The sequence below is a fragment of the Pundamilia nyererei genome, unplaced genomic scaffold (genome assembly GCF_000239375.1).
Source record: "Pundamilia nyererei isolate P.nyererei 1_Seehausen unplaced genomic scaffold, PunNye1.0 scaffold00142, whole genome shotgun sequence".
NCBI lineage: Eukaryota > Metazoa > Chordata > Actinopteri > Cichliformes > Cichlidae > Pundamilia > Pundamilia nyererei.
The window spans coordinates 992,766-1,006,093 of NW_005187543.1; the positions used below are offsets into that span (position 1 = coordinate 992,766).

At 39.1% G+C, this 13,328-nt stretch overlaps 1 protein-coding gene across 1 annotated transcript in view; it reads left to right on the top strand.

Annotated features, from left to right (window-relative positions):
- LOC102203658 (ras-related protein Rab-26) overlaps positions 1-13,328 on the top strand; it is a 54,829-nt gene that overhangs the window by 24,003 nt on the left and 17,498 nt on the right. The window contains exons 3-5 of the mRNA XM_005744350.1: positions 423-464; positions 1,450-1,516; positions 6,434-6,486. Coding sequence (XP_005744407.1) covers positions 423-464; positions 1,450-1,516; positions 6,434-6,486 — 162 coding nt within the window. The remainder of the gene's footprint in view (positions 1-422; positions 465-1,449; positions 1,517-6,433; positions 6,487-13,328) is intronic.

The window sequence follows — 13,328 nt, forward strand, 5'->3', positions numbered from 1 at the left end:
AAGACCAGGCCAACCTCAAACCTGCCAGGTCCATGTGGCTGAGCATCACTGAGCTGTGTGTTAGAGCAGATTGAATCAGATCAGAGGAGTGTCTCCATAAGATAAAAAAAAAAAAAGAGGCAGGTAAGGAGAGCAAAGGGGTTAATCCTCTGGAGGAAAAAGGCGAGGCTGCTTCAAAAAGGGGGCAAAGTAAGGTGCACACATGCAATATTGATTGAGTGGAGAGGAGACTGTGGAAGGAAGAGACTAGAGGATGAGGGGGAAAATATTGTAATAACCTCAGATACACACACACATATACACATCAGGGTGCTTGTGCCATATACAGAAAAATATTGTTGCAAGTTGAAAAACATGCCTAAATTTAGGTACTGTCATTTACATCACTGCTTACCTACATCATTTCTATCTTTCATTTTCAGAATAAAGTCCTGAACATTGATGGAGTCAAGGTGAAGCTCCAGGTAAGAAATCTAATTTATTAAGATAATATTCTAAAAACATAGTCTGGTATATAACCTGTCCCTACAAAGGTGGAGATTATTGACAGACATCTTGAAATGCCATATTTATTTACTGTTAAATAAACACGTTGATAGGTTGAAGTCATTATCACAGGTCTGTCATAGCGAGTAGAAAACATTACTGCCATTGGAGCCAAACTCTGGGGAGATACAGTGCTGATGGGGGAGAAAGACTTAATGAGCCAATTCCACTGAGATTGGAAAACTTAGTATCAACCAGGTGATTTCTGTTCAGTGTTATGACCCTGACTGAGGTAAAAAATAAATCTGACAAAAGAAATTTTTACTACTGTATATATCCAATCTATGGTATGAGCTTCAAGCTGCAAATTAGGTAATATTTCTATGATTATGGACCAAATTACAAATAGAGGTGGTTGCAGTGACCAAAGATGTTTTGGCATCTTTTAGTGAAATGGCCTGTGACTGGTTTGGTTTAACCAATCATATCAATATTTTTACAAACCTTGCTTCCAGCAACAACTTTTGATACTCAGTATAGACAACCTCCCTAGCAACAGATAGAAGACTGATGAAACTGACTAGCTGGTGATAAAATATGAGCTTGAATTGGAATTAATTTACACAGTACCCACATTTTTCCAATGTACAGAAAGTTGACTTTAATTAATACCATAGTTTTTTGTTGTATGTGAAAAGTACAAAGGAAATTATTTGCACACTAGCCAGAACAATTCTGCCGGTGTTGTTGAGAGCTACCAGTCCTTTTCAGTGCTGTGTTAGTAAAATAGTTTGAGTCCCATAGATCTAATTACCATATTCTATGCTTATCCAAAAGAGTGAATTGAATGGGTGGTTTCACAGTGAGCGCCTTCCAGCTGAGTGAGCAAACATAAGGCTTATTAAAAAGACTGAAACTTCTTCTTCTATTTCAATGATCACCTCCCTCTCTAATTATCTGCAGATCTGGGACACAGCTGGACAGGAGCGGTTCCGCAGTGTCACTCATGCCTACTACCGTGATGCCCACGGTGAGACACACACAAATACACACTTTAATATCTTTTCCTGATTATTATACTAATGATTTAACTTTGTTCTTGTCAAAATGTGTTATTATATGCAGCTGCCATTCAGCCATTATGCAATGAAAGCCAGTGAATTTGTATGCAAATTGCGAACTTTATCTTTCCTCCCATTACATGAATATTTTGCGACTGGCATTGGATTCGAGTTCATACACTGCACACAATGAAAGGGAGTGTTGATGTTTTCAAAGACAATGCATTGCCATCAAACTAAACTTTTACAGCAGTTGTATTTCACAGCCTTTTTCATATCAAAGCGTAGAAGAGATTGCTTTTGTTCCACGCTGCAGAATTGTCAAGCGTTGAAGCTTTATAACACTTCAGCTGAGATAGAAGGGCAGCAATTTCAGGATTCGGGGACTCTCTGATGATGTGTAATCAGTCATCACATATGGGTGTGAGTCAGCGTGTGTTTATGTCTACTTTGTATTCATCTTAACGGCATTAGTCACTATGTAAGTTAATTAGAAAGCTCTTAGTTGTGACATTACATTGAGTTATCATGGAGTTGGTAATCGTGTTAAAAGTCTTTTTTGGAAGTGTCTTTGATCAAATGTGAATAACCTGGTGCATGATACACTAAATCTGAACAAACATACTCTGATTTCTCAGGCTTTTACCTATCCAGGATCTTATCCTTACTAAATAATGTTCACCAAGGAATTACTAAATAAAAATTACTGTTTAATTCAGATTTCTAAGCAGACCTAACCTGTCTTTGAGTAAGTAAATATCAGCTCTGCTTCTATGTTTTGTTTTGTTTTTTTCTGCTTGATATTCACTGAATGTTTCAGTATGTGTTTGTGATTTTGTGCACTTATGTGACTGCATCACTTCCTTTCATCTTATAATCTCTGGTCATTTGGGGATTCTTGTGGGATCAACCATCTGGATCAGTGTGCCTGTTTAAATCAATTTAAGTTTGTGGAACTTAAGCTGGGGTTTGGTTTGGTGTATGACCAACTATGCATAAATGATAGAACAAAATCATCTGTTTCCGTGTATTATCTATGCTAGGGTTTGGCGGTCAGCCTGCGTAATTACACCAGTTTCACCGAATCGTCTCTGTCTCCTGTAATAAGGGGACCCTAACAGACTTATAGCAGGGTAAGTTCCAGGCAAGATGCCCTGGGGACATATCTTGTTTTCTCAAAACCACATCACGCATGTCTGGAACGTAGCCTTACTCGTCTTTGTGTCGGAATTCTGTTATTTTTCCATTACTGCCGTGGAGCAAATGAGAGAATGTTCCAACATCCTAATCAACTTTAGGTTCTTTTAATGCCGCTCTAAGAGCGTGTGTGAGACAAGAATTTAATAAAGCCTGAACTGCTATTGGAGAAAAATATCCAGGATGTGATGTGAATATTAAATTTTTTTTGTGGCCACTGCAGCATTAATAAAACTGTGACAGGTTCATTGAAATAGTGTAGACTTTTCTTTGCACAAAACTCTTTCTTTGTGCCTATTGGCACACACCTTCACACATCGCTTCAAAACTCATGTTGATACCAAGCCTATAAGTGCTGCTGACTGAATCTGTGCAACGTTGTTTAATCTGAACAAACTCCCGTTTCAGGACCAGACTGTCAGTCGATTTTTGAAGTCTCTGAAGCGTTGTGCAAAAGGTCTGCTGTAGTGGTTCCCCAGCTTTCCAAAGCTCACACAGTTTGATCTCCCTGTCTGTCTTCATGCTGTGTTCTGTGCTTCCCCCAAAGCCTGCAAACAAACCAAAGTTATTTCCAGCAGTGTAACTTTTTTCTGCTTCTTCATGTAACCAGGCAGCTGTTGCAGGTTTTGTGTTATTTCTGACTGTTTTGAAGCTGCTTTATACGTCTGTCTACATCAATGTACTGCTACTGCAAAGAGACCTTGGGGCAAGGCTATGACTGAAATGGTACATAAATGCTTAAGTGCTTTACAGCACAAGGTGTTTTATTTTAATTAATTTTGCAACTATATGCAAGCTGTGTACCACAAGATTAAATGTTTATAAAACATGTTAAATTTTCTTTTCCAAATGTTAAATCTTTAAAGTCCTGCATTAAATTGACTCGTCTTTAAGGTGGTATCCATGGGCAGCTTGGCACCACTCCCACAGCTCCTGTGTTTTGGATCACTCTGTGGAATTCCTGTTCTGAAATCTTGCTTACAGACAACAAATATCAACTTTTGTGTCAGATTGGTCCAACCACATTGTTGAAGATCATCACTGAGAAAGAGAACTGCTTCTCTGACTACAACCTAGAGACTAAACCCCAGCCTTCAACTGAAGAGCAGAATTCTCGAGCCCAAAGACAGCGCTCATGCTCTGTATTTATTTCTGCATGCACAGGCACATTCATTGTGAAGTCGTCCACCAGGGTCAGACTTTTAATGTTTTGTTAATGCTTCAGTTCTACTGTAACATCACAAGGCATCATTAATAAAGCAGTTTGAGCCTAACAAACATCATCACTACTCACCAACCTGGCGTCTGTATCATCTTCCTTAAAATGCAGTCATAATATAGATGCAGTCAGAATGGGGTGATCCGAAAACTGCAGCGATGCTTGAAGCGGTCAGCATGTGCACAAGGAGACAAGCAAATTAGATATGAATTTTGGTGGAGTTGCAGATCTTTTTGACCAAACCTTATACTATATCCAATGCCAAAAACCACACAAGAAAATTGTCAAAGTCCCCCAAAATCAGACCCACAGGAAACTGTAATTGTTTTATGATTTATTTGTGACATTTTGGCATTTCCATGTATTTCCACTTCATTCAGTTTGGAAAAGTCAAACAATTCCTTCTCCTCCCTGTTTACACTCAGTGGATTTGCACTCCTTCATGAAGCTGAAATGGACAATTATAAATGAAGCCATTTGTCAGTGAAATAATATTTAGGCTATCGGAGTAGAGCTGGAGCCAGGGGCTCCACAGCTAAGGTAGCACTGCAGAGAGAGAAGTGTAGGAGCATAAAGAGACTCTGAATTAGGAATTGTTCTGCGAGAGGACATGGAGAGAACAGTGGGATTATTTTAGATGTTGGTGGATAGGCAGCGTATTTGGTGTGTGGGAGAAAAATGCAGACAGTCATCAGGTTTTTTGTTTTTTTTAGCTCAATTCAAAAGAAATCTGTGGTTATTGTTTCAGCACTGGGACATTTCCTCTAGTTAAGTTAAAGCAAGGCATACAAATTTTATCTACACAAGCACTGCATTAAAACCAAGATCAGAACAAGTTATGAATTAAAGACAGACAGACACAGAACAGAAGAGGTGGGCTAAAACAGAAGACTGGTGCATTTCAGTATTAAAAACTTAATTTGTCCAAGCTACATCTCTAAAATATATACAGGCCATTTGGTGTAGAAGAAGGGATTAGTTAATCCAGTTATTTCAGACTGCATAAAAAGTAACTCCTCAGTGGGGAATCACACTTGGAGCTGCCGAACAGACTCTTAAATACACTGATAAGCTCCAAATGCCCTCAGCTGTCTCAGATGGAAGGACACCAATCTTCTGCAACATTTTTACCACTGTCAGATCTATGTATGCCTGTCGTTCACTTTTTTTGCTTTGTGATGGACAATTTTATACCAGCTTTTACAACAAAACCTCCAAAAATGCTCCTATTTGGTCGTCTGTCTTTTTTATAATTTATAAATAATGGAACACCTTTTAGAAAAGAGTACAAAGTCATGTACAACCTTTCCCCAAAAACCATTTATTTCTATTACTGAGTCCATCCAGAAATGATGAGTGAGGAAAGAAGTTGTATTTGTATGTGTAGTGAGCCCACAATCTCAAAGCTGGTTTGGACGCTGATTCAAGGTGGTGTACTGTTCACTTGGACAAGAAACTAAGTCAATGGGCCATACTGGAACTGAGTCTAAATACACATCAGGGAGTAATGCAAGGTCCGATAGTAATGGGACAGGGAAGAGAATGGATATAAGAAAGAATAACCTTCAAAATATAAGAGGAATCAACAGAAATAAAGAAATTCACCTACACAAACAAGAAGAGCCAGGCAGGCAGAAAAACATCTCAAGGGTAGAGCCAATAAAAGTCTAAAAATACAAATTTTACAGCATAAACTGTGACGTGAAAGTTGTGAGTATGCTTTCATAATAAAGATTCTTCCGTTACCTATTAGTCTACCTCTGTCTTGGAGCCACAGTGATGGGAAGTGGTCCCCTATTTCATCTTAATAGCTTGGCTGTTTTTCTTTAATTGTTGCTTTTTATCAGTTCCCTTCTTCTATCCTCACAATCTCTTCATTTAAAGCTTAGCTTGACTGTGCCATGTGTTCTACTGTGCAAAAACCTTCAGATTTGTGAGGGGAAGATACTAACCAAACACCTGAAGCTGACACCTGCTGGCATTTTAACATTAGTAATAGAAAAAAGCTGGATAAGATGTTGAATTCAGATAGCAGAAAGATATCCAATAAAACGGAGACTTGCAGGTTATGATTTTAATATGTCCTGACTTCATCCACTTAGTGGTGACCAATTGCAAAAGAGGGAGAAACACCTGCAGCACAAGTCTGGCAGACCTCAGCTTTGTTGCATAGCTGTCAGTCCTCATCGTGTTCATCCCTCCTTGGGCGCTGCCTTTCTCAGCTGCAGTGTCTCTTTTTCTTGAGTATCTTCAGGTAAACTGCTACATAGAGTTAGAACAGCTTAGGGGATCTCTCTGTATTTCATTTATATTCATTAGAATCCTTGAAGATATTAAACTTTTATATGTTTTTGTTTGCTAAATTAAGTTGGTACTCACATGAAGTTAATGCATCAAGGTTAAAGACAGTTGGGTTTTTTTTTTAATGCCACAACTTTCTACATGGCATCTTTTGCTTTGTTTCTTTCAGCTCTTCTCTTGCTGTATGACGTCACCAACAAATCATCCTTTGACAACATACAGGTTAGTCATTCTCTTGATTAAATAATTGTGTCCATAAAACAAAATAGTACTCACTTTTATGCAAGTACATAGTATGACAGCATCACATGTCCATTCCAAAATTCACCTTAAAAGTAATGCATGTAAGTGATCAGAGTCGAGGATGAGAGGAAGCTGCTAGTGAAGATGTCTGGGGTGGGTCAGGGACACGGGTTTCGATGCCTGACGTGTGCTTTTCAGTGGTCCGGTCAGAGGGCCCGGTGGCGCCTGTGTCCGGCAGCCTCGCCTCTGTCAGTGCGCCCCAGGGCAGCTGTGGCTACAATGTAGCTTGCTATCGCCAGTGTGTGAATGTGTGTGTGAATGGGTGTAGTGACTGAATGTAGTGTAAAGCGCTTTGGGGTCCTATGGACTAGAAAAGCGCTATACAAATGCAGGCCATTACCATTAAAAAGTGAAAGGATGTGGCTGGATCAGGGCCACAAATGTCAAAAAATTATCTGCGACATCTCTTACATTATTCATCGTCACTGGAATAAGTGGAAGTACAATCTGACTTTGTAATGCTGAACAACATCATGACCAAATGGCAATCAGGAAAATGGAGATTGATTACTATATCATTGTAATTTGTGGTGGGGTGGTTGGGGGAAGGCATTATGGAGTTCTTCCCATACTGTCCAGTGGGAAAAGTATGAATGAGGTCTGTGCAAAGGGGAGACTTGAATGAAATAACTAATCGGATCAGGAATATGAAGGAAGACTGAAAGTTAGGGTAGCATGGTTACCTTATTGTCTAAACTTTGTGATATTTCTCAGGAATAAAATTCAGGACGATTTAATTATTAGGTGAAAAATATTTTTTACAAATGTAGTTAACTTAGTTTCTTTTATGAATCACTAGGGGGGCATCTGTCGGCTACACTTGGCCTTATCGTTAGGCACCTAGGCCAGTACCACTAATACTGGCCAGCAGCTCAATATTAGTATTTCTGCAAGGTCATCTCAAAATTCTCTTTTTGTCTACTAGGAAGTAATGGATGCACTCGGACAGCAGGAGCACTCAAAACAGATTAGATGATGAAGGATTAAACTAATAATAATCACATGACCACTTGTGTGTATGAAACCATTTATTATTGTTTTTATAATGAGACCAATTCAATCCAGAACTTTTTGTGGGCTTATAGTTTTGCTTAAACACAGCAGTTAGAGCCAGTCAGTCTCATATAACACTGTTGAAATCCCAAATTGCAGGATAGTGTTTTCTTCCCTGAACTTTCTGTATTGATTCATAGATTTCAGAACAAAACTGATATTTTCTGTCATATAATAATTATGTTATATACTGTGTTAAAAGAACAAGCAAAACTCTTTCAGTTAGAAATCAAAAAAGAAATGCCAGCAGCACAGCAGGGGAGGACATGAAAAGATGCACTTGGTGTATAAAGAAACCAATTTGTTCTAATATTTAAATGGGAAAAATAGTTTTCACTGATGTTAAGAGCACAGGCTAAACAATTACTCATTCATTATCAAAAATAAATTTAAATTATTTGACAATTTGACACCAGTAAAAGTGAAATAACTGTCAGAAGGGGCTGCAAAATGGCAGCTTTTACAGAAACCTCTATTTCACCATTTACCCTCCTCAGTAACAACAGTTGTCAAAAGAGGTAGAGCTGTCAGCTGGTGTCACTTTGTAATCATAGCACTTGTTCCCCTCTGTGTAATAAGTATAACCTGCAGCACAAGGGGACACAATTTGCAATTGCTTTAATTTACAGTGACCAAAAAAGGATTCATTCAGTGCACCAAAGGGCTTGTTAAGGCACGAAGAGCCTGTTTGTTACCAGCCTGTGCTAGAGAAATGTGATGTGCCTATCTGCCCTGTGAGATCACTGAAGCAGGAATGATGCTTTTCAAGTCCAGATTTGAACAACAGCTAAAGTGGGGGTGGGGGTTGGGGGGTTATGTGAGTGCAGAATGCAGAGAGGAAGGACTGATACGTTGGCAAAATAGTAACACAGGGGAGTACGAGTAGCAAACTGTCAACTATCTGACACAAAATCTAGCTAGAACAGGCCTCTGGCCCTTGTCTTCATGGTCCAACACACAGTGCTTCGGGCTATTTTTCATATGGAAGTCTTTACTGTCCCAACAATCTTCACCCATGGGTATACCTGCATACTCCTCTAACCTGCTGTGTATCAAATTTGACTTTTTAACCACATATTTACTGTATATATTTCATATATAGATATATTAGCACAAAATAACAAATTGCTAAAGAAATTTCTTAAACCCAGTGTAAGACTTTCTAAATTTATTTAACAAAGATAAAGGACAACACTCAGATTTGAAGACTGCAAACTGATTAGAAAATATTTAAAAGGGAGTGCAGCAGGAGTGTAAAATGCATCTCTGTATTAATTGTGACATTAATTGTGCCAACAGTTTGCACTTCTTATTGCATTACTTTGAAAAACCAAGCATATATTATTCAGTGAAGTGCATGTACAAACATACCATATTTGAGAACGACTATAAATGAGCCTGGAAGCACTTTATTTTAGTAAACTAAGTGAGACAGGTTGTGTGGACTTATTGTTGTACTGTTGTGAGAGGCTGTGGAGCATTTTTGTGTTTGTTTCGATTATTAGCTTATAATTTACTGTTCGGGCCAACTTGGATCAAATTCCACAGTTTGTGGCCTATGAGCAAATATAAGTTTGAGACCTCTAGCTTAGTGAGCTGCAAACATTATTACATGTATACATTGTAAGCTTGGTGTAAAATGATAGATGAATGGTGTCAGTTCACTTCAGGTAATGGATCTGTGGATGTGTCAGGTTTCATAGCAGCTTGTTAAAAAAACAAATGTGTAAAATTGCCTCAAAAAGGTCAGAGAGATCACCAAAGGCAGTCTGATTTATTCTTTGGAGAGTATGGATATGTGCTTTTTTTTTATGGAGCTACAGTCTGAGTAGAAAACCAGCCCCTTTACGTGATTTAAATATAACTCAACAATTTTCCAAGTTGAACAAATGGAGCAATTCACAGTATGGCCTTCCAAAAATCAAAATCTGCCACTGTTTTCATCAAGTCTCCCACTTGTTTTTGCTCTTACCTAATTAAAACTCCCTATTTGTCTTGTTCATACAAGACTATTTTTACTTTTTAGAGTTGTAAATCTAGGCACAAATAGTATGATAAGCAAAGTTAAATGAACAGCTTGACTTTCTGTCTATTTTTGGTTGTTTCACAGCTTGGTGGAGTCCCCCCCACCGCCACCGCCCCCGAGATTGTTGACGTTTATTTAATACAGTTATAGTCTCCTACTGATACATTTACACTAATCCTCTGAGGCACAGATTGACAAGTCCTTCCCCACCCTGCTCAGCCTTCTCCCTCCCTGTTTCATATCCTTCCACCACTCTCACACTCAGTCAGTGTCTATTACAGGCAGGAGATATGTTGGCGGTAAGCTGCAGATGCCTGCTGGCATACTGCTGCCTAACGAGCACTAACTCATGTTAATGAACACTAATGGTGATGAATGCCACTCTGAAGGAGAAGCAGAAATGAGAGAGGCAAATAGTTCTCCTTTTCTCGTGCCCTCAGACCCGCTCCCCTCTGCAGTGTTTCGAGGACACAATTACAGCAGCGCATTAACATCATTCAAGCTGTCCATCATCTCGGAGAGAAAGACTCAACATGTAAGGCAATAGAAGTCCAATCAGTTCATCTCATGAATGTTCCAGCCGCTGTCACTTGGATTGTGTTTTAAGTGGTTTGAAGATAAAGTCAAATTCATCCACAAATGATTTCTTGTATGTGCGCTGCATCATAAACATCTGGCTGTTTCAGAGTTACTCAGGTGTTTCACGCCGTCCTGGCAAGCGCTATCAATCAGTGGTTTGTTTATATAATACACAGTGGCAAGTAACGCAAGTCTTTATTTTTGCAGAACTACACAACCCATTTAGTAAGATGATGAATGCCTTATTGTCAGAAGTGGTGCTTCAGGGAGACTATAAAAGTCTATTTAGACCTCTGCCGCAAATTATTTGTCTGGGCTTGTGTTTTAAATAGCAGCCTGGCTCCTGTGGTGCCATCGTTCAGGAGTAAGATCATTTGCTCTTTGTGGGAATTAGAGTGTCCTATCGAAATTATTCACTCCTGTCTGTTTGTCTGTTAACCATCTAGTCATGAGAGATTTCTCCTCATCATTAACATCTGGGGCTAACAAAAAAGTTGGTCTTAAAATAGATATTCAGTTATTATTAGACCATTATAACAGCATGAGGTCGGGGCAAAATCGATAAACATTGGTAGGTTAACATTTATGCTTTTTCTTTTGCAAGTCTATATTTTTATTCTGGGATTCCTCTAAAGAAACTTTGCATAATTCATAGTTTTAAAAAAATGTCTCACAGCCTCTCAGTTAATCATCTGTCCTAAACAGAGATGTTTTAACTTCTCTCTCTTAAATGTCCGCTTTCTAAGTAGCTGCAACAGAGGCAAACTAACTGTAAGTGTTCTTAAGACCTATTTTCTCTTTGTTAAAACAAAATCCATACTTGGATTTACACACTGCAGTCGCTTCAACACCTTTTCTACCTGAAGGGAAGCGTCTGTCAATGAAATAGTTACATGGCTGCTTAGATACATAAAATAAGTAAGTTTACTTAACAGTTATATCTAACATAGCCTCATTAACTTTCTGTTACAGTTACCAGTTTTACACATGTACAGTAAGCTGTGTATTAATTCAAGGAATTTAAAATAAATTTCCTTTACATAGAGCCAATTCACAGCAGCAGTTGCCTCGAAGCACTTTATATTCTAGGATTAAAAGCTCTACAATATTAGAAAGAAACCCCAAAAATCAAAATGAGCAAGCAGTTGGCAACAAAGGGAAAGAAAAACACCCTTTTAACAGGAAAAAACTTTCTGCATAACGATGCTTAGGGAGGGCTAGCCAGACACCAAGACTAGTTTAGGATGAGGGGAAGAATGAAGAGGAAAGACTCAGTGCATTGTGGGAAATGACCCAGCAACCTACACCAACTAAAGCGTAACTAAGGGAGGATTCAGGGTCACCTGATCAACCCTAACTATATGCTTTATCTAAAAGGAAAGTTTTAAGACTAATCTTAAAAGTAGAGAGGGTGTCTGTCTCCTGAATCCAAGCTGAGAGCTGGTCCCATGCTAGAGTGACCTCCAGTCACTCTAGGAACCAAAAGTAAGCCAGCACTGTGAGAGTGAAGTGATCTGTGAGGATAATAAGATGCTATGCAGTCTTTAAGATATGACGGGGGCTTGATTATTTAACATTTTGTATGTGACGACGAGAAGTATTTAAAATTCAAGTCAGAATTTAACAAAGGGCCCATAAAGAGCAGCTAAAATGGGAGAAATGTGCTCTCTTTCCCTGTCAAAATATGACTTCTGAGATTATTCAAGTATTCTGATTCTGATACTCTCGCTGCAGCATTGTCGATCCACTGAAGGCTTTCAGGCAGCTTTTAGAGCGAGCTGATGGTAATAAATTACTGTAGTCCAACATAGAAGTAATAAATGTGGGAACTAAGTTTTCAGCATCACTCTGTTTCTATTTTTATTTATTGCACAAATGATACAGGCAGGCCCTGTATACTTGCTTGATGTGCACGCTGAAGGGTATATCCTAAACAAAAAAGACTCAGAGATTCCTCACAGTGGTACTGGCCAAGGTAATGCCATCCAGAGTAAATATCTGGTTAGACACTATGTTTCTAAGAAGCAACCAAAGGGTCACTAGTTTGATTCCAGCCAGAGACACAAATCCCTTCAGGGTTGCATCAAGAAGGGCATCTGGCGTAAAACTCTGTCAAATCAAACATGCAGGGCTATCCACTGTGGCCACCCCTTGTGACAAGGGAGCCTCCGAAAGTGACATTTGAGTTAGACTCAGAAGTCAATGGACTGGAAAGAGAGCGATCAGGTGTATTAACAACCAACATGGCTTGCATTTATTTCATGGGATCTATACCGCTTCTAATCCTGCAGTTTTATTTCAAACTTAAAATATTAAATCCCATAGCTTTCTGATAACCTTAGAATTGATCAGTCCCCTGACAGGGATCAAAATTAATCTCTCCAAAGGCACATGGTGTCTGTTGGGATATTGACTATGCAGATCAGTCGCTCTAGCCTAGATTGAAATTCATTTTCCGCAAATGAAATGTAATGTTTCTTATTGAACAGTCTGGCTTTGGTACTGATCATTGAAAGATTAATTACCATCTAACTGCACTCGCACTGCCGATGTCCAAATGCCTGATCATGCTTACATGTCTGCATTGTAGAAACACAATGAAAGCAACGAGGGGGATTAAACCTTCATCTGTCTGTCTTCATTCATCTCTCTCGTTGCGTCCCCGGGGCATGGATTGGCTTCAAATGAAATGGCCGCCTGCCTACCACATTGCTGTTCACTAAATGTCATGGCACCACTGCACCAGATGGTGATGAGAGAAACTGTCATTAAATAATGCAGTGATGTGAAGTCAAATACCATTCATTTCACAGTCTGTGGAGACTTTTGGCATTTGTGAAACGACCTGTGTCAAGCTTCCAGGTGTTTTATGTTGTTGTGCTTTGAAATCATCCTGATTATTCTGCACAGTCGGTTCCTCTGCAACCTAGTTACCTTGTCGCTCAGACATCACCTTTAAATTGGCGTCCTGCGTGGAACATTATTAGTATGTCAGCTCCATTGCTTCCGCAGATTACTGTAGTCACATATATGATGCAGCCAGTGGACCGTGGATCTGCCAAGGCGAAGCGCCAGAGGAAAAAATGATGTACCATTGTTCAGG